This window comes from Pseudonaja textilis, chromosome 4 (genome assembly GCF_049901715.1).
Source record: "Pseudonaja textilis isolate UNSWEBS1 chromosome 4, rPseTex1.2, whole genome shotgun sequence".
In the NCBI taxonomy this organism is placed as follows: Eukaryota; Metazoa; Chordata; class Lepidosauria; order Squamata; family Elapidae; genus Pseudonaja; species Pseudonaja textilis.
Genome location: NC_141993.1, coordinates 13,033,366 through 13,061,105, shown reverse-complemented (window position 1 = coordinate 13,061,105; position 27,740 = coordinate 13,033,366). Strand labels below are relative to the sequence as shown.

The 27,740-nt window shown below is 44.9% G+C and overlaps 1 protein-coding gene across 1 annotated transcript in view; it reads left to right on the top strand.

The window, feature by feature from the left end:
• The window catches only part of ANK3 (ankyrin 3), a 318,758-nt gene that overhangs the window by 15,428 nt on the left and 275,590 nt on the right, over window positions 1-27,740 (top strand). Inside the window, exon 2 of the mRNA XM_087932241.1 lies at window positions 14,426-14,464. Coding sequence (XP_087788367.1) covers window positions 14,426-14,464 — 39 coding nt within the window. The remainder of the gene's footprint in view (window positions 1-14,425; window positions 14,465-27,740) is intronic.

Here is a 27,740-nt window from a genome sequence, read left to right as displayed (position 1 = left end):
AACAAAAGAAGACCAGCCAATCAGCTGGGACTCAATGGGAGGCAGAGAAGAGATGGGGTTGGCGGGGCCAGTCAGAGCTGTTATTTGCTGGTTCTCTGAACTACTCAAAATTTCCACTACCGGTTTTCCAGAACTGGTCAAAACCTGCCTAATACCACCTCTGAAGTAGCCCGTCATCCCTGAAAACCTCAGGCCCAGGTCTTCCCACACCTCTAGGGGCAGAAGTGGAGTTTAAGGTTTTGTCCTCCATCTTATTCCGGGGCACCTGACTGGGATAGGCTTTAGGGAAAGATCATCGACCAATGAAAACAAAAGTCCAAGAAGGCCACAGCAACCCTTTCTGTGCTGTTGTCACCGCCGCAGCTGTGGAACCATCTAATCCAGGGGTGTCAAAACTCGTAGGCTGGATGCGTCACATGCTAGCCCTGCCCCCGTCCGGTTTAGAGAAGGGGGAGAAAAGTCACATGATGCCTCTGTGACGATAACAGATAATCAGAATTGGAAGGGACCTTGTAGGTCATCTAGTCCAATCCCCTGCCCAAGGAGGAGACCCTACACCAGTGGTTCCCAAACTTTCAGTTCACTGACCCCTTGGTGCTACAAACTCATCCTCAGTGCCCCCCACCTCCTATAAATAGCATTATTCAGAATAGCAGTTTGCACAACCCACTAAAGAAGATAGTAACAGTAAAATTCAAACTGTAACAATTAATTGCACATTTATTCAAAATCCAATTTAAAATAGAATATTTATTGGTCAAGGGTGGTTGGACACACAAGGAATTTGACTTGGTGCAAATACTCTCAGTATACATAAAAGAAAAGATACATTCGTCAAGAGTCAAAAATCATAAGGTACAACACTTAATAATAGTCAATAAGCACAATAAGCAATCAAATCCTACTAGGAAACAGTCAATATAAATCGTAAGAATACAAGCGACAAAGTTACAGTCCTACAGTCACAAGTGGGAGGGGATGGGCAGTAAGGAGTGATGAGAAGATTAACAGTAATAGTAGTGTACACTTTGTAAATAGTTGAACAGTGTTGAGGGAATTATTTGTTTAGCAGAGTGATGGGTTTGGGGAAAAAACTGTCCTTGTGTCTAGTTGTTCTGGTGTGCAGTGCTGTATAGCGTCGTTTTGAGGAAAGGAGTTGAAGCAGTTTATGTCCAGGATGTGAGGGGTCTGTAGATATTTTCACAGCCCTCTTTTGGACTCGTGCAGGATACAGGTCCTCGATTGAAGGCAGGTTGGTAGTGATTGTTTTTTCTGCAGTCCTAATTACTCTTGAAGTCTGTGTCTGTCCTGTTGGGTTGCAGAGCCAAACCAGACAGTTAGGGGGGTGCAGATGACAAACTCAATAATTCCTCTGTAGAACTGGATCAGCAGCTCCTTGAGCAGTTTGAGCTTTCTGACTTGGCGCAGAAAGAACATTTTGTTGTGCTTTTTTGATGACGTTTTTGATATTAGGTGTCCATTTTAGGTCATGTGTTATAGTAGCACCTAGAAATTTGAAGGTCTCTAATGTTGATACTGTGTTGTCTAAAATCTTTTTAGTTAATGTTAATTCAACAAAAAATTGTTGAACATGATCCAGTGATACCAGGTTTTCAATGTCTGAAAGTCATTTATCAAGAACCTTAGTAACTAGTAACTTAGTAAACTCAGTAAAATTTAGTAACTATTTCATTGTTCAGTAAATTCTTAATGTGATGGGTGGGCTTGATGAAGTGATACCACTTTCCCAATGTCTGGTTTAAAGTCTCTTAGCAGGAGTCTTAAACCACCACGTTCAGTAATCTGGAGTCAATTTCTTTGCTTGGAGAGAAGTTGGATAACCACACTGAAACCACGTTCCACCAAATATGATGTTGGAAATGCAACAAGGAGCTTCTTAACCCCTGTCCATAGTGCAGGATAGCGATCAGAAATTTCCTTATGTAACCAAAACTCTTGGTATGATTTCTTAAACTTTGGCTTCAGCTCAAAGTCATTTTGCAGTTCTATGAGTTGTTTCTCCACTACCCCAGGGGTCCCCAACCACCGGGCCCCAGACCGGTCCCGGTCCGTGGATCATTTTGTACCGGGCCGCAAAGAATGAAAGGGGGGCCTACTTTGCTTGGGCACCGCCATCTTGTTTCGACGGCGCTTGAGAAAGTGCTACCGGCTGAACTTGTCGGTCGTTGGTTGGAAAGCGGCGTTTGGGTGCTGAAGGAATCCTCGCGCCTTAGTTTCATTGAAGGGGGGGGCGGCTTCAAACGAAGAGCCATCCCGATGGCGGTGGAGTCTCGCGTTACTCAGGAGGAGATTAAGAAAGAGCCCGAAAAGCCCATCGACCGTGAGAAGGTACAAAGGAGGAGTTGAAGGTGGCGGGGAGAAGCGGGGGACGGCTGGCTGGCCAGTCGCTTGGCTCGCCTTGCCTTGGTCATGCGTGCTGATGCTGGTACTGGTCCGTGGATCATTTTGTACCGGGCCGCAAAGAGTGAATAATCGTGAATCTGGTCCCTGGTACAAAAAAGGTTAGGGACCACTGCACTACCCCATCTGCCTCAGTATCTGAAAATGGATTTATCACCCAATCTGGAATTTCCATCAAAAGAACATCCTGATATAGTTCAGACATATCTTTATGCAGCATGTCCAAATGGTCACAGAAAACTTGCAGATCATCATCTTGTATCCCACCTTTCTCTTCTAGCTCAGGCAAGCTCGGAAATTGGTATAGCTCGTGACGGCCTATATTGCTCTTGAATAGAGCTAACTTTGAAATAAATGTAGAGATGACAGATTTGGCCTTAATAAGATTGGCCTCATTTCTTTGCAACTGCAGATTCACTTCATTGAACTTTGCAAACAGTTCTGATAAATAAACAATGTCATGCCTGATCTCTTTGAGTTCATCACTGAGCAAAGCAGTCTTGTCTTCAAAAAAACCCACAACAGTGTCAAAAAGATTGTAAAAACATCTCACACAGTTGCCTTTTGATAGCCAATGAACTTCTGTATGAAGCAGCAAACGATCAAAATCTTTGTCATTCTCAACACAGAGCTGTCGGAATAGTTGATCATTGAGAGCATGTACTTTAATTTTGTTCACTGCAGTAATGACAGTGTGTAATTACTTGTGCAAGTGATCACTGACGTGTTTTGCAACCAGATGTTGGCGATGAATGACACAGTGAATGGTAAAGGCATTTGGCACTGCTTTTTTCAAGTAAGCAACACACCCACGGTAGCGACCAGTCATTGATGGTGCTCCATCAGTTGCACAAGCAAGTATGTTGGTAAGCAGAATTTCCTTGTCTTTGAAAAATTGCTCAACAACATGAAATATTGACTCCCCTTTAGTATCTGTTTTTAGTTGCCTTGCAAATAACAACTCTTGAGTCAAACTTTCGTCTTTAATAAAGCAAGAAGCAAAGATTCATTGCCTGGCAAAGTTGATTCATCCAGCTGTAATGCAAAATCTGTTGTTCGTAGTGTGCTGCACAATACAACTTCCACATTCCCAGCTATTTCATCTATGTGTCTTTGCACTGAATTGTTGCTGAGAGGAATTGTCTTAATTATATCATGTGGTGACTTACGCAAAACAGTACTCAGAATCTCACTAATGGCTGGTAGGAGGAGTTCTTCACCAATAGTATGTGGCTTTCCAGACTTAGCAATCAGCGATGAAATGTTGTAGGATGTACACAAGCCATCAGTGTTTTGCTGGGAAGCATTGTAAAACATGCATGACAGTGTTGGGAGCTTTTGAAATTGAAAAAAAGTTAGGTTCTTGTCTGCCTTGTCAGGATGTGCCTTCTTCAATGTTAGTTCAGCCCGGAAGGCTTCATTGCCTCATTAGAAAATACTTTTTTCACTGTGGCAACAGCTGGTTTGACGGTGCTGGTATAAATCCATACTTCAGATATTCCACACTAATATTGTCTACATTTCTTCTTTGATTTTTTCTGCTTCTGCCATTTCTGCTCTGAAAATGAGAATACTTACAAGGTGTGTGTGTTCACATCTGATTTGAGAAGAGTTATAGCTGCAGTGTGGGGAGGAAGTAGTAGAAAGCTGCTTTTTAATTTAAAAAAAAACAGGGAAAGTTTGCCAAGTCAGGCAAAACAGAGCAGCGCGCACGAGGCCTAGCATGGCTGCCAGCATATGGTACGCGCAGGCGCAGCAGGTGATGGGGCAAGTCGGGCTGGAACCGGAACTGCTCAGCTGACTGGCGGCCAACAGAGCCCCAGGCAGAATTGCGCCCTGCCACTCCCCTTGCCTCTTATTGCCCCTCTAAGTCATCCCCACCGTCCTCCAGGGGGCAGCACCACCCACTTTGGGAACCACTGCCCTACACCATTTCTGACAAGTGGCAGTCCAATCTCTTCTTGAAAGTCTCAAGTGATGAAGCTCCCACAACTTCGGAGGGAAACTTCTGTTCCATTCATTGATTGTTCTCACTGTCAGAAAGTTTCTTCTTATTTCCAGGTTGAATCTGTTCTTATTCACCTTCCATCCATTCTTCCTTGTCTGGCCTACAGGCGCTTTAGAAAACAGCTTGACCCCCTTCCTCCTCTCTGGGGCAGCCCCTCAAATATTGGAAGACCACTATCATGTCTCCCCTGGTCCTTCTCTTTACTAGACTAGCCAAGCCCAGTTCCTGCAACCGTTCTTCGTATGTTTTAGCCTCCAGTCCCCTAATCATCCTGGTTGCTCTTCTCTGCACTCTTTCCAGAGTCTCAACATCTTTTTTATAATGTGGTGACCAAAACTGGATGCAGGACTCTAGGTGTGGTCTTACTAAGGCTTTACAGAGTGGTATTAGTACCTCACTTGATTTCTGTATCCCTCTGTGAATGCAATTTAGGATTACATTAGCTTTTTTGGCTGCTGCTGCACACTGCTGGCTCCTATTAAGCTGGTTGTCCACTAAGACTCCAAGATCCCTCTCACAGTTCCTGCTATTGAGCCTGGTTTCACTTAGTCTATATGCGACCTTTGGGGGTTTTTCTTGCCTAAGTGTAGGACTTTACTTTTCTGTACATTGAATTTAATTTTGTTAGACATAGCCCAGGGTTCTAGTCTGTCAAGATCCATGATGCGAGTTTGACACCCCTGATCTATTGAATGGGGGTGAAGCTCAGTTCAGGCGGGTTTATTTTTGCCAATCCGACACACCAAACGTTCTCCGAAGCACCGGCTTGTTTGTTTAAAAGCACCAACGTCTTCTAAAAGGGAATCCTGCTTGCCTTTAGTGGCAGCTACTTCATCTCTCCTTTAATTTCGGTTTTGAACAGGAAATAACTCTACTTCAATTTTAAGTTGAAAACCAAAACTGTTCAGTGAGTCATTCATGTTTTTAGAAACTTTGTAATTGAATGACTACTGTGCTAAAGCAATTATTTTAAAAAGCGTTGTTGTTGTGTTGTACATTTTGCTTTTGTAGTGCGAGATCCAGATTCCCCTGGCATCCCCTTGTGCTCTGGAGAGATTCCTGGATGGCCAGTTACTTGGCCAAATCTGTTTTGGGCAGTCAAATGCGAGTTCTACCTTATGAGGCTGCTGGCCTTGTTGTGACACTTTATTATTGTGAGCAGGAGCTACTACTCTTTTGGGGCGAATTCTGCCACCTGCCTCCTGGTCATACACAAAACTTATGAGACAACAGGAAAGGTCCAGTCCAGGCAATCAGTGCCTGCAGAATGAGGGAAGACAGAAGAGAAATAAGACTTGAGTTGTGGGTGTTGGGCTGTTGGCTCTCTGAGTTATGGGACTATGGGGCCTGTCCCTTGCCCAAACTCTTTGAGGGTGAGGAGAATTCATCTGCCGGGCACTACTACTCGGGTAACAAGAGCCACCCCAGGAAAGCTTGCCACAACCGAGCAGGGACTGTGTAGCTGAACTAAAGGCATGACGACACGGGTCAAAAAAAAGTGCATGGAGGTTTTCTAAAACATTGGATGAGTAGATTTACGACAGGACCTGTACTGATCATGCAGGTTTTTCTATCCAGAGATCTCATAAAATAACTAAATGGGAACACCGAGCTATTCTTGGGTGATCTCAAAAAAAAAAACTAAGGAGGGTTAGACACGGATAATCTTTTCCTTCCTTCCTTTCTTCCTTCCTTCCTTCCTCCCTCCCTTCCTTCCTTCCTTCCTTCCTTCCTTCCTCCTTCCCTCCCTCCCTCCCTCCTTTCCTTCCTCCCTCCTTTCCTTCCTCCCTCCTTACCTTCCTCCCTCCTTTCCTCCCTCCTTTCTTCCCTCCTTTCTTTCCTCCCTCCTTCCCTCCCTCCCTTCCTCTCTTTCTTTCTTTCCTCCCTCCCTCCCTCCCTCCCTCCCGCCTTTCCTCCCTCCCTCCCTTCTTTCCTTCCTTCTACCCTCCCTCCCTCCTTTCCTCCCCCTCTTCTTCCCTCCCTCCAGACCCAAATCTTGTCTCTTCCTTGGTGTTTTTGCTCCTTTGTTTTCAAGCATGATCAGCTTTGAGTGCTGGGAGATAATGTAGCGGATGAAAGAGCTGTGCAGGGCGAGGCAGGGGACAGCAGAGGGCACCCTCGTCTCATGCAAGCACTCGGAGGCGGCATTGGAGACGCAGCTATAACCTTTATTATTGGCCTCTCCTGGCTCTTCAGCTCTGATCAATTTTGGCGCTGGCCTCATTGGTGTAATTGTGCTCTATCTTCCTTTTGATCAGGAAGCTAGATGGAAAAACAGGCTTGATAGATGGTTTAAACCAGGGGTCTCCAACCTTGGCAACTTTAATCCTGGCGGACTTCAACTCCCAGAATTCCCCAGCCAGCCAGCTTTGAATTCTGGGAGTTGAAGTCCGTCAGGCGTAAAGTTGCCAAGGTTGGAGACCGTAGAGTTGCCCTGGTTTAAACCATAGAGATTCACTTCTGTTTTCTCCAGGGTTTCATTTGTCCCTCACTCTGAAGAACTGCAGAAGATAAAACACGGTTATGTTACAGAGGAATCTGGGCCTGCAAAAATCCTTGCTGGTATCAAACCAGAAGCAAGGAGAGAATTTGGGATGGGGGCAGGGGGGCTAGCAGGGGTGGGATTCTACCAGTTTGCACCTATTCGCTAGAACCGGTTGTTAACATTCTAAGCAGTTCGGAGAACCGGTTGTTGGAAGAAATTACTGGCCTAATCCTGTAAGGAAGGCAGGAAGGAAACATTCTGGTGTTGCTTAAAGAAACTGCCTCTCTGTTAATCCTTATTACATTCTTGGCAGGACTAGACTTCCTGTCTCTGGAACACCTCTGGAGTTTCCCCCTCCCCCTTTGCTGGTACTTTGCTTATGTGGAGTGATCATTCAAAGTTACAATGGCACTGAAAAAAGTGACTTATGGCCATTTTTCACACTTACAACTGTTGCAGCATCCCCACAGTCATGAGAGGCCAGGCGAGGAGATGCGTGCCTCGATGTGAGTGATAATTGAGTTGGCCACACCCAGCCAGTCACATGACCACCAAGCTATGTCCACCCAGTCACCTGACCACCAAGCCACGCCCACCACCTAAGCCACGCCCACAGAACCGGTTGTTAAAAATTTTGAATCCCACCCCTGGGGGGCAGGAGTGCTAAATACCAGCCTAGTGCTTTTTGGGATTGGATTGGAACCAATCAGGATAGATTCACCTTCCAGAAAGCCAGAGTTGGGTCCTTAACCCGATAAGCATAATTTTAACTTACGGTATGTAAAAAGCGTTGCTGGCACTAAGCACCACTATCAAAATTCGTGGATTCAGCAGCACTGCTGAATTTTTTATTTTTTAGAAAAGTTTTATTAAACATTAAAAAGATAAATACAAAACATTTTGTTAAAAATGAAAAAAACATATACATTACAAATTAATTAGATGGTGCTTACATATCAAACATTATTCTAATACTTATTTCATATATCTGGTTGTTACTCCTACTTTAACGTCTTTATATTCTTCCTTATTTATTTACTGGCTGGTTTCTATTATTTATCCAATTATATCAGTTTTCCCAGACTGTATAATACTTTGAATCTTCCTTTTCACTGCTGAATTTTTTAAATTGTGCCCTGACTTTTAGAGTTTGCCTGTTGTTCCAAGGCTGCCTTACGGAATTCTGCCTGTGTAGAATCTCACTTAATGGCCAATCTATCTTTTATTTAGAAGATGTATATGGGGGTATATGTATGTCTGTATTATACATGACAATCCTAAGTGGCTCACACTGCCATTCAATTAAAGCAGAAAAGGGGAACCTACCTGAGTCACATCCGGATCCTATCTTGCTTCTCACGACTTAAATAAGATCAAACCAGTGTTGACTGTGGAGCTTGGATGAAGAGCGCAGCAGGTGTGTCCATGTTCACAAGTGCACAGTTTCTTACGTTGCATTCCGAGAATTACAGAAACATTCTCATTGTATTCCGTTCAGAATATATTTTTTCTAACATTGAGCCACTTGGGCAGTTTTGATAGTTCCTGCATATCAAGCAGTTTAGGGAAACTACATATAACTGCCTCCTTTTTAAAGTCCCTACAAAAATAAATAGGAGATGAATGAATGGATTAATGTATTTGTGACACTTAAAAAAATCAATACGTAGGGCAAGGGGTCATGGAAAGGAAGGAAAGCATTGATGAAGAGGCCACAGTTTGCCCAAGCAGTGTGGTGTGGGAAGAGCTACTTTCTTTGTTTGGGGGCTTATCAGGAATTGCTCCCTGGGTTAATCCAAGGGTCGGCTCCTCTCCGTTTCTCATCCAGGGTTCAAAATGCTAGTGGGTGGAAGCAGGAAATAGCTGGAGTCCAGGCAGCTACAATTGATCAGTTGGCTTCCTTTTGCAATCCCAGCCTGGATCTCCAATGACTTTGCAACTTTCCCCAACACGGAGCATATGTGGGAGGCATTTTGCTTCACAGAAGTGAGCTGTTTCTCTTGGCGTAACTGAAAAAATAAACCAAAAAAAAAAAAGAAAAATGAAAATTCTGATTCAATAAAGCAGGGAGGTATTTTTGCTTCCTGCTTTACTTAAAATAGCGCTTAGCATCTCACAGTAGGGTTATTGGTTCTATATTTGCTTCAGAAATGGAGATTTGTATAAAGTAAGTATATCAGTTTTTCTTTATAAATGAGACATGAAATATTTTCGTCTTGAGACATCCTCGTTTTAACTTGCTGTTGCCATGGTCACTCATTAGTATTCCATGGAGACCTGGTTGCCATGGAAAATGTGTAGTTGTACATGGTTTCCATAGTTACCCTCCATCGTTATGAACCTTTTGATATATCAGCTAGCAAATCTGTTTGGGTAAGCCTGAAATATTACAGCAGTATTTAAAGCCTGGGCAATTAAGGTGGGGTGTTCAGTCTGCAACTTGGATATTTATCTTTAGACTCCAAGGGTTTTTTTTTGGGGGGGGGGGGGTATCAGAAACAGCCATGCTAAAACTAAGGCTTTCAGAAATGGCTTCACAGTTGGGAATTCAGCCTCCGTTTACATTTTGTGCAGGTTTTAAATAATAGGTTCGAAAGAAGGTGTTTCCGCCTCTTTTCTAAACACGGATTCGCATCCGAGGTCCTTGAGCATTCCCATGGTAGCTGCTGGCTGTCAGTCTTGGTTGGTGCGGCCCCTCCCCTGCCAGAGGGGCCTTGGGTCAGGAGTGGGGAGGGCAGGGGATGTGGGAGGCCCTCAGGGGACCCTACCTGGGGTGATATTTCCCAGGAATTTCTTCAAAGCAAGAATCCTATAGGATTAGGAGAAGACGACACATTCTCTTCTCCTTATCCTGGAATCCTGGTTATTCTCTGGAAGACTCTGTTGCTCGGAGTAGCAATTCAGTTTTCGTAGCCTGCGGAGGCCTGTCTCTGACCTAAGGGGAAGCAGTTGTTCCTCTGGTGATAAAAGAAAATCACCCTCCTGCAGTTAGTTAGGAAAAGATTTTTAGGATGGAGAGGGAAAAGGTTCTGGAAACAGTTCAAACCTTCACAGCAGTCATGAATGAGGCCATCAAATGAGGTGGAATTGTAAGAATACAAAATAAAACAAAATGAATTGGAATGTGGAATGAATGAATCTAAGTGGTGTCTCTTTGCTATGAGGCAGGCCATTTGGATTTTACCGGTTTGGGCGAACCAGTAGCTCCAAAGATCAGCTGGGAGCGAACCGGTTTACTCCACAGAGCAAGGTATTTCCTTTTTTCTCCCAACAATCAGCTGTTTTCCAAAGATCAGCTGTGCCGCATCAGATTTCTTGCCTCCTAGCTAATCTAAATTGCACGGCACAGCTGATCCCCCAGGAGGCTTCCCTGAGGCCCAGTAGGCAAAAAACCAGCAACCTAACACACACCCAGTCACATGACCTATTGGCCACGCCCACCTGGCCACGCCCACATACCCATGCCTATCTGGCCATGCCCACAAAACCAGTAGTTAAAATTTTTGCATCCCACCCCTGAAGCAAGCTATCCCTGAGTGTCCAAAGCTGGCGACATGGTCGTTAAATCTGGCTAGCTGGGGGGAGTTGCAATGGACTCACTCTGGACCTGGTCCAGAAAGCGGTTTACATTTAACTCTAGCTGGGATTAATATTTGGAGGGACCTGTGATGTCTCTGGAAAAAGTTGAATGGATGCCAGTGTGATTAAAAGATATACTCTAGCTGGTACTGATTTTTTAATATAGCGTGGGAATAAGAATGCATGAACCCAGTGGGAAGAACAGATTGAGTTCTCGGTGTCCTCTGAGCCGGATCGTTTTCCTGCAGACATTTCCTTACCAGACTAGGTAATAACATCAGTCCATGGGGAAGGGGAGTTTGCTGGGTTTTATAGAGAGAGTACCTTGACCGTCCAGTCTTGATGGGCTGCGGCCTTCTCCCTGGTGGATCCTGGATTAAAGAAATTCCTTTCTGTTTATTTGACACTGTTTTTTTCCTGCTTCTCTGGATGTTGACACCAGAGAATCTTTGATGTCAACATCCAGAGGTGGCGGAGATGGTTGGAGGGGATGCGTTCACTTTGTTTTCTTCCTAGGCCAATTATGGCGAACCTTTTTGTTGTGGTGTGCTGAAAGCACGCGCATGTGCCGGCATCCACAATGCAATGCGCCCCACCCTGTGCCTGCACATGCAACACCTCCGCCCCCTTACCTGCACTGCACATGCGTATGCCTCCCAGATGATTTTTGGTCCGTTTGAGGCTGTTTTCGCCCTCCCAGGAAACCTCTTCAGCCTTGGGAGGCTGAAAACGGGCCCCTTTTGGCACTTTTGGTATTTTCAGAAGGCCCATTTTTCAGCCTCCCGAGGCTGCAGAGGCTTCCCTCGAGCCTGTGGAAGGATGAAAACAGCCTCAAACAGGCCAAAAATCAGCTGGGAGGCACACACAGGCGCAGTACAGGTAAATTTGGCTGGGGCTCGCGTGTCTGCACAAATGGCTCTGCGTGCCACCTGTGGCACGCTTGCCATAGGTTTGTCATCACGGTCCCAGGCTTTTGATTGTGACCTTTAAATGGGAGCAAATGCCACTGGCAATGTTGCCTAGTTTGCTCCATAGCAGAGGTCTCCGATCTTGGCAATTGTAAGACTTGTGGAATTCTGGGAATTCTGGGAATTGAAGTCCACAGGTCTTAAAGTTGCCAAGGTTGGAGACCCCTGCTGCAGAGAACATCAAGAGCCCCATAACTCCATCCTGGAATATACACGTTCTCTTCTCTAGAAGAAGAATTGACCTTCTCCAAGTGGTTGATTGGGCTGTCACGGCCAATACTTATTTAAAATGATGGATTAAAAAAAAAGAAGTCACCAAAGGCTTCTTGGTAGGCTGAAAAGGAAATTTTCTCAGTGGAAATTTTGAGAAATTATTTCTCTGAGAAAATTATTTCTCTGTCTTCTGTACCTCGTTGGTTAAACCAGCACCAGCCCACCTGAGTGGCACGTAGATGAAAAAGTAGATGTGAGTGAACGGCTTTCTCTAAAATTATCTTGATGAATATTTCCATGCCTGCTGCATAGATTAAGGCATTTCTAGAGAAACTGATGAAATTAATCTACTTAGCTGGATGAGCTTTATAATAGAGACTGGAAAAATCTTACGCGGATGCATTTTATGCTTTGAGTTTTTTTTTTTAAATAATCCATGCAATTATCCTTGCTTGAGTTTGCCTCTGAATGCCAGAACATTACATTTAGAAAAGTAGTTCAAATTCCTCATCTCTCACCCGTAATAGCTTTTGTTAAAAAAGAGAACATGTTGTATTTTTCTAACCTAATTAGAATCTGCCTTATAGGTGTAATGGTATGTAGGAATGACCTTGGGAAGACAGAGCAAAGAGGCACAGCCAAGGGAGCACACAGATAAAAGGCGGATCAGCCCACGGCAGGAATGTTTCCTAAAAATAACAGAGTTGGAAGGGATCTTAGAGGTCATCTACTCCATCCCCCCAAAAGCATGAGAGTCTATTCCAAATGTTAGCCTCTACCAAGGATTGAACTCACAGCCTCCTGATTGTGAGGCGAGAGCTCCGCCCCTACCCTCCCGGGTTTTGGGGGCTGTAAAGGATATGGGAAGAGGGTAAGGATTGTTCTTTAAGACTTGCAAGATTTAACGGAACCTTACAATGAAGGAGAATTTGCTTCCATGGACATGTATCCTGGCTAGTCTACCTTGCATGGCTGACAACGCAGTTTGAGCCTATGGACCCCAAATGCTTGGTGGTTTGGAAGGCGAGAGGACGTCCCATGTGGCATCTGGGCCACTGGTCCTTCTCCAGAGGGGACTTTCTCGATCTCCGTTGTGCTGCAGTTGTTGTTCTCCTTCTTCCTGAAACAAGGAGTGGGCAGAAACGACACCGCTGGGATTAGCTCAGGAAGGGAGTAACGAAGATGTTGGCAGCATTGAATGCAAGAACGGATTCCTCCAATAAAGGAGAATGTTTGTAGCTCACGCAGGGGTGGGATTCAAAAATCCCAGCAACCACTTCGCTGTCCGGTTGCGGGGTGGGCGTGGCCTATTGGAACCTCCTATTCCCAGCTTCCGGTGGGCCTCCAGATACGGGGGGGGGAGACCTTTTTCACCCTCCCAAGGGTCTGGAGGCCTTCCATGGGCCTCTGGGAGGGCGGAAACAGCTTCCCCTGGGCTCTGCGAAGGTCCTCCGGAAGCCAGAAACAGGCCCATTTGCCCCCATCCCAGAGCCTCCCAGAGCCTGCACTTATCTGCATCAAAAATGGGCCATGTGGAGACTGCTGGGAGGGAGGGGAGAGGTGGGTGGGGCCAGCAGGTCGGTAGAAATACCAGTTCATTGAACCAGATGTAATTTTAATGTCTGGTTCGCCTGAACCGGTAGAATCCCACCCCTGAGCTCAGTTGAAATTAGGGGTCCTTGGCATTCCTGGAACTTGGTTGTTTTCTTGCAGATCTTTAGTAGGTAACATCGTCAGTGAATCATCTGCAAGAAACCATCCAAGCTCCAGGAACACCAACGACCCCCTCATTCCATGCAATCCTTCACACGCTGCTCTGGCCAGCGCCATTCAAGGTGCCTATAGGCCTTCTGCGTTATCAAAACAGTAGACATCGCGGGTCTCTGGGTTTTTAAGATACGCATGTTGTACAGATGGATCTACGGTGTTCTTCGGCACTGAAGAAGAGCTAAACAAGGAGTAAGGAAAGGACTGAAAGGAAATTGGGAGGGAAGGGAAAAGGGACAGAGAAGCCCAGGTAGGAGTTGGACCGATGGATTCTCCTTTGAGTTCACTGGAAGAACCCATCTTACTCTCTCTTTAGAGCAGGGGTATCCAACCTTGGCAACTTTAAGATGTGTGGACTTCAGTTCCCAGAATTCCTCAGCCAGAAGCTGGCTGAAGAATTCTGGGAATTTGAAGTCCACAAGTCTTCAAATTGCCCAGGTTGGAGACCTCTGCTCTGGAGCAAACTAGGCAACATTGCCAGTGGCATTTGCTCCCGTTTAAAGGTCGCAATCAAAAGCCTAGGACCATCATGGCAAACCTATGGCATGCGTGCCACAGGGGGCATGCCAAGCCATTTGTGCGGGCATGCAAGCCCCAGCCACGCTTACCTGCACTGTGCATGCGTGCGCCTCCCAGCTGATTTTTGGCCTGTTTGAGGCTGTTTTCGCCCTCCCGGAGGCTCAAAGGAAGCCTCTGCAGCCTTGGGAGGCTGAAAAATGGGCCTTCCAGAAATACCGGAAGTGTCGAAACAGGCCCATTTTCAGCCGTCAAACGGGCCTCAAATGAGCTATGCTGGCTGGGGAGTTGTGGGAGTTGAAGTCCACTGGTCTTACGATTGCCAAGAATTGACGCCATTTTAATTCCCGTGAATGTAAGATTTATTCACCGGACCGCAATGACCTGACTTTAGCGTTCTTTTTTAATAACAGGTTCTCATTTCCCACCCCTAATTCTTATTGCTAAAGCTCTCTTTCTTTATTTTAGGTTTATCACAGATTCTATCCTCCTGGAAACACTAGAAAAGTAAGTAAATGAATAAATAATGCTTCTTTAAAAACCAGCCTCCCTGCCTTTCTCTCTCTCTGCTTTCACTCTTCGGTATTAGAGGTGAACAATTTTTAGACACTCGGTGAATGAAAGTGTACGTTCAGCTGAGACGAGCCAATCTGTATGGTTGAGGTTTGGGAAATAAATAGCACTTCTTAAAATATTCCAACTCCCATTAGGAAATTCTCTGTTGAGGAAAAGAATACCTCAGATCTCCCCTTGATAACAGAGGACAGGAGAGCAACAGAGTCCTAATGGGAGGAATAATTGGATGATTAGAGAAATAAATTAAAATAAATAAAAGGACCTCCTGACCGAAGTCCTCCCTTTTATGTCGACGTAGGTTGTGTAACCCCTGGAAAAGGGGTGAGGTTTCAAACACTCCATTGCACCTGCCATTCGGGCAGTCTTCAAACCTTTCCTCCTGCATTCCCAAATGGTCCTGCCAGTGGGACCGATGTTTGACTGAATTGCCTTGGTTTTATTGCCTTTCTCGTTGACATGATGCGGAACCTTTTGTCTTTTAAACAATATTTTTAATTGTTCCAAAAGCTGCTGAACTTTGAGCCGGCTTCAGGTGAACGCATCCACAACCTTTTGCACAATAATCTTGATGCTTCTGCTCTGCAAGAAACACGCAGAAGCACTTCCTCTCTTTCCTGCTCCCAAGGGAGAAATGAACCAGTGAGAGGTGGATTCAACAGCTTATAGGGCCCCCCTGAAGATATCAAAATCTATTTCTAAAGTTACCAGATGAACCTGCTCTGCTGTTGTCTTGCAGACTGTCAGGTTTTCCGTTTTTAAGCTATCTGTGGAAATCCTGGAAAGATGGGGCTCTTTGCGCGCGCATGCGCGCGCACGTGTGTGTGTGTGTTGGTGGTTGAAGCAATTTCTGCATAAGAATCTAAGGCAGAGTTCTCCAAACTTGGCAACTTTAAGACTTGTGGACTTCAGCTTCCAGAATTCTCCAGCCAGCTATGCTGGGAGTTGAAGTCCACAAGTCTTAAAGTTCCCAAGTTTGGGGACCCCTGATCTAAGGGGAGGGGAGCCCCTTTTGGGCTGGGGGTCTCAGCCTGAGCGTTCCTGGCAGCCGGCCACCTTTCAGCACCAGGGAAAATCTTGGAGGAGGCTCACCCTGCAGCCAGCCTGCATCCTGGTTCCTGGTTGGTTTGAGTTTTTAAAAAGCACAACTGCTGTTTTCATTTTGCTTTAGTCTTGTGGTTTTAGTCCGAGCTTATATTTTATGTTTCTGATTTCCGCACGAGACATTTTGTTGGCGAGTAGTTTAAGAAATACAATAAATGCATCAATTAATTTTACAGAGGACTTGTTGTTTTAAGAGATTGTTAGCCCTTTGCGTCTTCCCCAATACCAAGCAGTTTGGCTAATTAAGAAGAAAAAGGTACAGTGAGTGAGCAAATCATTTCCAATTTGCTGCATTTACGCATCTATCTGCTATATCCAGCTCCCAAGACTCCAAGTGGCTTGTAACGATGAATTCTGAAAACATAAATCAGCTACACCAAAGCTGGGAAACCCAGAACAGCATAATAAAAATAATAAATTCCTCCTTGGGCAGTGACAGCAGATGCAAAAGCCACCGGAGAACCAAGGCCCCCTCTAACCTTGCCTGCTGTTCAACATGTTAACTCCAGATCCCACTTAGACCATTTTTTGAAATAAATTTTATGAGGTATAATCTTTAAAAACATTGAACATGGTGGACTTTTTTGACATACATTTTTGTCATTACATATTATATTAAGTACTCTAAAAGATTTTGTACATTTATATACATATATACATTTAATCTTTATACTTGTTCATTCCTTTCTATTACCTTTCAGGTATACCATATAAACTCTCATATCCTTCCTACTTCTCCTTTAGTCCTTATTCCATTTTGAGAACTCCCTTTCATTTCCCTCCAGTGGTAAAATTTATTCCATATTATTCTGACTCGTTTTTGTCCTTCAATTCCAATGTCAATGTCAGCTAGTGCTCCATTCAAAATCCAAGAAAGAAATACTTAGACTCTTTTAGTTAGAGAAAAGATATCTTTTACTGGAAGTCAAGTGGTAGCAACAAAAGAATTCTGAATCTGAGGAAATAGGCGCGTAAATCACATATACAAAGTGATGGCAATGTTCCCACCTCCAATAGTTCAATTGGCTCATCCAATTAAAAGTGAATGTCATCAGGTGGACATCTCCAGGTGGTGATGAGGCTTCTGTCCGTTGACCTTGGCATACTTTGATAAAGGTTTGCAGCTGCGCAGAGAAAAGAAAGCTAAGCGAGAAATAGAAACCTAAGCGAGAATGTACTCTCCCCCCTCCTCAGTTTGTATAGTAATAGTTTGCAACACCTCCAGCTCACTTCCCATACTTTTCCCCCCGTTACTTATGACAGCCGAAAGATGGAAAGCAAAGGAAGAAAATCTTGAAGGCCGACAGTCAACCTATCCATTTCAGCGAATTGTAATATCTTATCGATCACCTCGTCTTCCTTAGGAATTTGTCTAGCTTTCCAGTTTGGGGCAAATATCATTCTTGCCTCTGTGATTACATGGGTTATTAGATAGGCATCAGCTTTACTGTATTCTCTACCATTATTCCCAATAAGAACAACTCAGATTTGTAGATTATTTTTAGCCCCATCATTTCCTCCCACCACAACCAAATTTTATGCCCAAACTGAGCCTTTTTACAGTGCCACTATACACGATAACTTAAACCATCTTGATGGCCCTGCAAGGGTAGGTGGGTAAGGGAGGAGAAACGATTTACACCCCTTCATAGAGGAAAAGAGCCTTTTGGGTCTGCAGACGCCCAGATCTCTGGTTGGTTCCTGGGAGACCCTGAAGGGGTCAGTTTTTATGGCTTGGTCTTTTCCGCCTGCCAGTTGTTCTTTTCTTACTGACAATCGACAAACACATTTTGCTCATTAGGAAAGAGGTGACCAAGATTCAGCCTGACACTCAGAGGCCCTGCTCTTTGGTGTCTTCATGAATTGCACAATCAGGGCTAGCATGTCTTTGTTCATCTGTTGGCTGTTAAGGGGAGAAGTGCCACATTCAATATCTTAACGTTGCAATTCTTTATTTGGGTGTCGAATGCCCAAAACAAGCCTGTTTGGGGAAGGCAGAGTGTAGATCGTGGAGACGTTTCACTTTGGCTTGCAGTGCTGAGCAGGCCTCTCTCAACCCTGGTACGGATACAGATTAACAGAGTTGTCTGCCATGCTTTCAAGGAAAGGGAGGATTGTCTTGATTTGAGCCAACAGACGCCAAGATCCCCAAAGAGCTGCCTCAAATGACTTGACTTCCTTTGAACTCCCGGCCAGCCCTAGTTCTCTGGGCTTCTTAGCCCTCAGGAATCCAGTTTAGTGGAGAGAAGTTGGCCTGGTTCCCATTTTTATGGGCCTAGTTCGATCTTGTGCAATCATCAGATCTGGAAAAAAAAATCAGGATTTTAAAAAAATTCATTTCCTTAATTTGTTCTGGATTTTTTTAGAAAATATTTGTTTTGCTGTATTTGTACTTAACTGCAATTCTCGCCATATACAGTACCTTGCGGGCAGGGGTGGGATTTTACTGGTTCTCACCTATTCTCTAGAACCTGTTGTTAATTTTCTAAGCAGTTTGGATAACTGGTTGTTGTTGCCTTTGGGGGGGGCATGTGACCTTTCCTTAAATCTGGATGATTTCCTTAGGATATCTTGTGAGGTGAGAGAGACCAGCTGGTGTCTGTAAGTGGTGCAAATGGATCTAAGGATTGCTTCTCCTGGGTGGGCTCTTTCTGGAGAGCTCAAATGACCTTTCTGCTAAAGAGGTTCACTTTATGAGCAAGAGTTGGTTGCTGATAGCTATCATTGCTTTTTAACTATTTTCATTCCTCAAGGTGCTCTGGAACCCTGCCTGATTTGTAACTCTGGCCTGCAGGTATTTTTAATCTAATGATTGGTATTTAGGGCAGCTTCTTGCGAGCAAAGAAGCTTTTTGTATTTTTACACGGATAATCCTTGCCTTACAACAGTTCATTTAGCGACCCTTCAAAGTTACAATGGCACTGAAAAAAGTGACTTATGGCCTGGTTTTCACACTTACAACCGTTGCAGCATTCCCGCGGTCAAGAGAGGCCAGGCGAGGAGAAGCGCCCCTCGATGTGAGTGATGCCGAGTTGGCCATGCCCACCCGGTCACATGCCCACCCAGCCACGCCTACCCAGCTGGACATTAGGACAGAGAACCGGTTGTTAAATGATTTGAATCCCGCCACTGCTTGCGGGTTCTAAGCCATATTCTTAATTTCTCTGGTAGCCGCTGCCATCATTATAAAAACAGCTGGTCTGGAGCCTGGCGAGAGGGGGCCGCCCCAAGGCTTCAGCCTTCTCCTCCGACAAAAATGATGAATTCTGCTCTGGAAATGTGGAGACAGCTGGGCTTTTCTCCAGATACCCATTATGTAATCATTTTCTTATAGCTCCACAGTGCTTTGCTGATTGCAGAGGGGTAGAGAAATGGATCTCCGCTTCCTGAAACAGTCAGTTGAGGACACCTCAAATTCCTAGGTGAGCTTAGTGCTGTTTACGAGACCCAGGGAGAGCTCTCAGTCTTGGAGGAGGACCAGGCACATCAGCAAAGTCCAGAAGCTCTGGAGAATCTGCTAGTTTCTTTTTCTCTTTCTTTAATAAAAGGAGCCAAATGCTTCCAGGATCCTTGTCCCATCTTCCTCATTTTTCCGGGCTCCAGCTGTGTCTTACTTCAACTCCAGTGTTTGAGGAAGGCTATTCTAATCATCAGGTTGAGCTTGTGGGAGTGGGGCCTTTGCATACATGTTATGAACTCATGTATATTATCAACTAGCTGGGTACCTGTGCTTCACTATGAAACTGTGTGGTCGGGCTTAGTTTTTGGGGAGGAAAATAAAGGGGGGGGGAATTCTGCCTCTGCTTACCAGCATCCATTGGTATTCATCTGGTTAGGGTCCTGTCAGTGTGTGAGAGAGTTGAGGGCTGTTTGGAAACTGAAGCAGTATTTGCTGTGTGAGCAAGGAGACGCCTGAGCGTGAGAACAGTTAGCTCAACTGTTCTGGATTAAGCTGCTTGGTGCTGTGAAAGTAAAACTGAAACTGAAACTCCTCTCCTCTGATTGTGTTTTGCACTTGGAAGAGATTTCTTTTCAGGTGGAGAAGGGGAGTAGAACTCCTTAGCATCAGAGCGTGTTAATAATAACATAGAAAATAGTAATGCTCTGATGGTCATTTCAAAAAATCCTTTCTTAGTGAGCACCTAGAAGCCAAGAGGAACATATGTGGAGGAATTTCAAGTTTGTAGGATACACACACACACACACACACACATATATATGTCAGATTTAGGTGATCCCGAATTCTTAACAAATTTTCGGAACAATGAAATAAAGTCAACAAACAAGAATTTTATTATACTTTTGCAAAAGCAGGCAATTCTGAATCCCTCTCTGGTGAGTTGGAGTCAGAAGAGCAAGGCACTTCCTTTTTCAATACAATTTATAGTGAATGTCCTTTTGAACTTGCCGTTCAAGTATTCTATCGAAACAGGAAACCTTACAGCAAGCAGCCAGGTAGGAAATATTTGTGGTTACATCTTTTTCAGCTTAAACAAGTGTTTAAACATAACTGTTATGAGCAAGCATTTTAGCAAAGAAGGAACTCTCCTGGTCATCCAATCCAACCCCCCCTTGTTATACATAATATAAATTATTTAAAAGAATTCAAAATAATACTTCTTGGGTCCACATCCTTCATGTATGTATGTATGTGTATATGGAATGATAAGATAAGATGAAATCAGACTTAAAGAGGTGAAAGACTTTCCCAGAAACACAGCCAAAATCTGCTTTTTTTTCAAGCTGAGGACCTCAGTTGGTTTACAAGGCTGATACGCCCGAATGTTGAGAAGACAACCCTCAGGAGGCAGTTAGTTTTCATCTTTAAAGTTTTTCCTGGGAGAAGTTCCTGCCTGACTTATTTTTCCTGGTTAGGCTGCTTTAGAGAGACAATATTTCCATGAAGGTTTTGTAACACCTTCCTGTGAACCTGATCTCTGGATCTGATTGTCCTGAGGCTGGCGAGAGGCTGAGATCTGAGTTTCCGTTTGTGGATTGGGAATTTTTAACAGCTTCCGCTACAACGGAGGAATGCCTGGTGGCCTAGAAAGGCTTCAGGTGAGTTGGGAGGAATGCTGGACATGTTTTGTGTCCTCTCTCCTACGCCACAATAAGAAAGAAAGAAGCCCAGCAGTTCAGAGAATCCCAAAATCCCACTCCTGGCTGGCCCCGCCCGCCCAGGAGGCCCCACGTGGCCCATTTTGGATGCAGGTAAGTGAAGGGTGCACGTGGAGGGTTGGGGGGGGAAAAACGGGCCTCCCAGAAGTTTGGGAAGGCCAGAAGTGATCCCGTTTCTGGCTTCCAGAGAGCCTCCGGAGCCCGGGGATGCTGTTCTTGCCTTCCCGGAAGCTCGAAAAAAGCCTCCGGAGCCCGGGGAGGGCAAAAACGTTCTCCCTGCTGTGGTGCAGGGGGCTGACTAGGCCACGCCCACCATGGCCACGCCCACCCAGCAACCAGGCAGAGAACTCCCTTTGCTAAAATTTTTGGAGCGCACCCTTGAAGTCCATCCTTTGGCATCAAGGCCACAGAGTTAGCTGGGGGGTTGGTTTTTGCTGTGGGCTTCCAAATGTACAATTCACAAGAAAAATAAGGCTAATCCTTAAAATCTACTTTTGTAAAAACAGTCTCCTGGCAAACAGTGGAAGCCACAGCTCAAGGCATGTCTTGCAGCCTGTCAGTCTCAACATCAAGTCCCTAACATGGAACTTGAATAAAGCTGCCACAGCAATGGAGGCACCGCGGCACAGGCCACGAATAACAAAGCGACAGCGAAAAAGCATTTCTCGGACTTCTTGATATCTCCATAACGTAGCTGTGCAGCAGAGTTTTTGCTTTTGGCAACTTGCCTGTGAAGTTCAACATGCAAACTCCTTTTTGTGCTGGGCAATAACAACATGACCTGCCCTTGTGTCTCAGCATAGTTTGCATTTCGTTTATTGGCCTAATTAAGAGGCATTTTGTGACACAGAGCCAATGCATGGTGACTTTCCCCTAGCAAACTATGAGGAAACAGCACCCAAGTTTTACTTTTCTTATCTCTTCTGTATAGTTCTCTGCTTTTGAACATCTGCTTCAGTGATTCTCCCTCACCACCTCCCCAAATATCAACTGGCTGCAGGCAGGGAAGTGCAAGTTTTAACGGCTTAGATCAGTGGCTTACCTTGTTGGGCTCCTGTGCCAAAAACTGTGCCAACACCCAGAAGGCAATGCACGCCTCCCCATGCCCCCTATACACGCACGCACAATCCTCCCACCCCCGCCACCGTCCCCTTACTTGCACTGCACCTCACAGCTGATTTTCGGCCTCCTAGAGGCTTGAGGAAGGCTTCTGCAGGATTTGCAGGCCGAAAACTAGGCCTGTTTTGTCACTTCCGGTATTTTTGGAAAAACAGAAAAACATGTGAAGTGAGGTAAGTTTTCCTGCAGCTCATATGCCGGCACAAATGGCTCTGCGTACCACTTACTGAAAGTTTTAAAATAAACCCACCCATCAGGTATGATTTTTATTAAACTCTTTTTTAAAAGAGTAATAACAGGACAAATAGAAAAGAAAGTTTAAACATGAAATGAGTGAAAAAAAGGTGAAGGAAAAAGGAAAAATGGAAAAATGGAAAAGGAAAAGTTACAACGGTACTCAAAAAGTAACTTATGACAGGGTCCTTTCACTTATGATGGTTGCACCATCCCTGGGGTCACGTGATTTTGATTCAAATGCTGGATGACTGGCAGGCACTTATGACAGCTGCCTGGGGTTCCAGGCAGGTCACATAATACCCCAATCTGCACTGATTGGTCTATGTGACCTGAGGGACAAAGGGGTGGGTGGGGAGGCCTTATTCTTTGAACTATCCCTAAGCATGGGGTATAATTTTAGAGCTAGCTTCATCTTTCTAAGTGCCGATATGATGTACTCCATAAAGGATCTCTTGAACCTGAACGAAGCGTCAGAGTTTTGACTTCCCGGAGTTCATTAATCGGAATGATGACATTGGGTGTTTTAAGTTTCAAAAGTTGCGGTGTAGTTTCCTCAAGTCTGGCTCTTCTCAAAATGTGGTCGGTGATCTCTGGGGGTCCCAAAGACCCTTTAGGGGGGTCCATGAAGTCAAAGGAATAAATTTTTGTATAGTAAATGTTGGTAGATATAAGCCACCTAAGGCTCCTCTCAGGGTTCTCCATCATTTTCAACAATGCAAAGAGGGCCTAGCAAAAATGAGGATGTGTCCAACTGTGCTCCCTACTCATAGTCACTCGTGTCCTGACCACTTCCCGTCTTGATTATTGCAATGCGCTGTACATGGGGCTGCCCTTGAAGAGCATCCGGAAACTCCAGTTGGTGCAAAATGCAGCCGCCCACATGGTTTTGTGCAGACCCCGGTGTGCGCATGTATCACGTCTCCTGCAGGATCTGCATTGGTTGCCGATTTGCTTCTGGGTGCAATTCAAGGTGCTGGTTGTCCCCTTTAAAGCCCTTCATGGTTTGGGACCAAGGTTATCTGAGGGACCGTCTCCACCCAACCCATTAGAGCGAGGAGGCAGAGAATGTTGTGGGTCCCATCCCCGAGGGAGATACACCTGGTGGGGCCCAGAAGAAGGGCCTTCTCCGTGGTGGCTCCCTCTCTCTGGAATATTATCCTCCCCCCAGAGATTAGAATGGCCCCCACTGTAGCACTCTTCCAGAAGGCACTGAAGAAGACCTGGTTCTGCCAGTGGGCCTGTGGAGCCCAGAGTGGGATGGAGCCCATCAAGTGGCTAGTGTGATCTGCTGTCGTCGGGACGGGGGTGGGTGGGAGATGGTTCCCCCCCCAATTTTGTTCTATTGTACTTTACTAATTTATTTGATTCTTGTTTTTATTTTTTTTATTTTTATTTTGTTTTAAATATGGTTTTACATTGTGTAAGCCACCTCAAGTTGCCATGGGCAAATAGGCGGCAATATAAATTTAAATAAATCAATCAAGAAATAATGTGCTTGCTGGAACAGTTGTGGACGCTTTGCTAGATAACCCACAAACTACACCGAGTTGAAGGCAGACCAGCATTTCTGCACTCAGGCCATTTGCTTACTTGAAGAATTCAGTTATGATTATTGTAAGCACAAAGTAAACAACTCCACAGTGATTTCCTGTTTTGTTTTACACACAAATTTGCATTTTTCTGCAAAATCTGTATGCTGGAGGAGGACATACTGTACTTTGTTGTGGCAAAGGCGATTTTCTTAAACGTTTTCTGACGTTTGATAATGAGACAGACAAATTTGGGGGCGGGAAAGTTCAAGAGAGAGAAATCTAGAGTTTAATAGAGTGGAGGTATGTCAGGATTGTCACAATCCTCGCATTGACCAGTGCAGAACTGTGGTGGAATGAAGTCTGGATTCCCAAAGAGACGAGCCGCATTCCAGAGGAGCAAGATACAGTGAAGTTTAGATCGTTGGGTTGGGAGGAAGAGAGTTAAGATGGCGGCTCCCTAGCACTTCTCAGAGTGTGTCTTTAACGATGAAAAGTAGTTGCCTCAGTTTGGCAAGATTTCCATGGTTTTTTAGGCAAGGAACAATAAGGGAAACTGAAAGTTAGCCTGCATGTCTTCCTTAGTTTGGGGGAATGAAAAAAAATGAGGAATGGTGTGCTGTCTACAACGGCATATAATGTGGTGTGAAACTTCACGCTTATTTTCTTTTAGTGAAGGAAACCTATGAGATGTGTAATCCAGGCCATTTTTTTTTAAAGCCAGCAGACTCAATTTTGGCAAATGGCCCTGAATCAGTAGGTCAAATACTTTTATACCTTTTAAAGTTGAATTTGAATTATTACTCTGAGTCAGGCAGGCTGGCTCGGAGGCTGAGTTCTTCCTACCCCAAAGAACAATGACCATGAACACAAGAAAGGGAAGAATTAATTAAGTTCAGCGGCAAGGCAAGATTCTTAGCTTGTTGTGAGATTCGACACAAATGCGCAATAAGCGCTAAAAGCAAGTAGACTTTTAAAATATCTTACAATGGGCATCTTCTAAAATTTTGATTTAAGACAACACGTCTATGATAGCAGGGGTGGGGTTCAAATTTCGTAACAACGTGTGACAGGATGGGCGTGGCTTCTTTTTGGGGGGTCATTCCTCCCCCCCATTTTCTGGGCCTTCTGGGCCTCAGGGAAGCCTCCTGGGGGGGGGGGGATTTTTTCTCCCAGGAAGCTTCCCTGGAGCTGAGGAAGGAAAAAAAAACCTGAGTATGGGGGAGGCATGTAGCACCCCCCCCCGTGCTCCATTTTGGGGCCTTCTGGGCCCCAGTGAAGCCTTCCAGGAGCAAAAACGCCTTCCCAGGAGGTTGCCCTGAGGCACAGGAGGGGGCATTTTTTTTCTCCCAGGAAGGCACAAAATGGAGGAGGTGTGTGCTGCGCCCCTCCATTTTTGCTTTCCTGGGCCTCAGGGAAGGCTCCTGGGCTAAGCAATAAGTAAGTGAGGGGGGAATCCTGGAACAGCTGATCATAGGAACAGCTGTTCATTGGGAGGGGGAAAAAAAGAAATACCTTAAGGAGTGACTAAGTGGGGAAGAATGCAGTCAGTGATGTTGGGCATGCACGCAATGTTGCGCATGCATGATAAGGACTGACTGGGTCGGGAGGGGCGAGGCCAGCCAGGGTTACAATTTGCTGGTTCTCCAAACTGCGCAGAATCATAGCAACCGGTTCTATAGAACCGGTCCAAACCGGTAGAATACCACCCCTGTTTGATAGGCATTGTGCGCAGACTAATCTTTTAGGGGGGAAATGTATTTCTTTTGTGGCTAGGGACCCAAAGAGGAACGTGTTGCCAGTCTCCAAGGGAGGGCTGGGTGGTTCACTGACTCTCTTCCAGACTTGCCAATCAGAAACAGGGACAAGCAGGGACTGGAAGGAGGCAGAGTTCTATACGAGACCATCAAGCTAATTATCTCCTGTAAAAATGCACAAGCAGGCTCACCGCCTGGCATCGTCATTTTTTATTCATTAGTTGAAAATGCCACTTCGCTTTTTCAAAAAAAAATATATCACAAAATGTCTCTAATGAATATGAAAGCAGAAGATGAAGCCAAGAAGGATTTTTTCTTCTTCTTCTTCTTCTTCTTCTTCTTCTTCTTCTTCTTCTTCTTCTTCTTCTTCTTCTTCTTCTTCTTCTTCTTCTTCTTCTTCTTCTTCTTCTTCTTCTTCTTCTTCTTCTTCTTCTTCTTCTTCTTCTTCTTCTTCTTCTTCTTCTTCTTCTTCTCATCATCATCATCATCATCATCATCATCATCATCATCATCATTCCTTGCTTTTAAAGACTAAGCTGTTCAAAGACATTTGTAATCAGGTGCCTTCTAAATCAGGGGTCTCCAACCGTGGCAACTTTAAGCCTGGCAGACTTCAACTCCCAGAATTACCCAGCCAGCAAAGGAATTCTGGGAGTTGAAGTCTGTCAGGCTTAAAGTTGCCAAGGTTGGAGACCCCTGTTCTAAATTATATAAATTAACAATAAAAAATGATGTAAACAGCATTCTAAAATTGGATAACTTTAGCTTTGGAAAAGTCAACTCAACCAAATCTCCCACCCTCCCTCCCTCCCTCCTCCCCTCTGTAAAATTGTATATATAAATGACAAAAAACTTGGAAGGGGAGAACAGGTTAGCACAGTGTCAGCCAGGATACTTTCTTTGTCTTTACTTATTTATTTGGGGGTTTTATACAAATCACACAGAGCTCTACCTGCACTTTCTGGGATAGAAGACATTGATTAATAGTCATAGCCTCCCCATGGTTACCTATGCAGACCCCATGGAGGGACAGTTTTATGGGTTTCCCTGAACTTTGCAGAGGGTTGGACAAAATGATCCTTCTGTTCCTTTCCAGCTCTGCCTTTCCAGAATATGTATGGAGGGGTCTTGGCCACCGTTTCCTTGATCAATCAGTGCTTTAATTGAGTAATGGAACAATTAAAACGAGGGGGAAACCTGAATGTTACACGCAAGTAATGATGGAATTGTGAGTCAAAATACACCGAGCTGTCCTTGCAGCTTTGAGAGTTATGATTTTAGTATGTCTTTATAGTTAGGAGGCTCAGTTTCACAGAACAATACATTTGTATTTGGATTAATGAAGAAAGTCCATTTTATTGGGGCGGCTCCTTGCCTGCCTGCCTCCCCCTTCTCTCTGGGAAGCTTGCCACAGCTGTTGGGAAGGTGGCCTCACCCCTACCAGGCTAAGCAAATGGCCAAGAGAGCAGCACTGGGGCCTCAGGGCAGCCAGGTCCACTCAAGCTACTGGCAAGGGAGTTTCTGCAAGGACATTGGGGCCTTCCAAAGAATTCAGATCAGCCCCTGTTGGGGCTTCAACAACCCTGGGAAGAAGCTGCCCATCGCTCCCCCCTCTTGCCCCAGGGACGAAGGTGCCCCCTTGTTGCTGGTGGAGGTGGCCCAAGGCGCATTTCTCTCCCTCAAGGCCGCCTTCTCCCTCCCAGGGTTAACATGCCTCCCCCTGCTCCACGAGTCCAGTCTATAAATAGAACTGTCCTGGTGGACCTCTCTTGGCTTCCCCTGTTGTCCTCTTAGGCGAGTTATGTTTGATCCCAAAATAGAAATCTGCCAGTGGATCTGCATTGCCGGGATTTTGAGAGGTTCTTGCATAAACCAAGTTACACTCAAGCTACGTCTTAGCAAAGGGAATGGCCGCCATTTATGCTTGCCCTTCGGAGAACCGGGGCCTTGTGATGCTCGGGGAGAGAAGGAACATGTGAAGGAACATCATATCAGGGCATTTAAGAAATAATTATAACTAAAGCATCCTCCAAGGCTGATGGGTCTTCTCGTAAAATATATGTGCGCGTTTAAAGAAATCTGAATTTAAAGAGTACAACTTGAATTTAGCCAGCAGCTTTGGAAATTGTACATCTAGGGAACATAGAGCACTTGTGAGTCTTTGTGCCTATTGAAATTACACGAGTTTCAATATTTCCTACGGTCAAATTACGTATCTGGTTGGTTTAATTAAAGTCTGTGTTTAACAAGGAGCCTTTCTTTGTGGCTTTGCAAGTGTGACTTGGGTAACTCTCTGCGTCATTTTTAGCCATTTAAACCTTTTCCCACATAGACACCTAAAATATT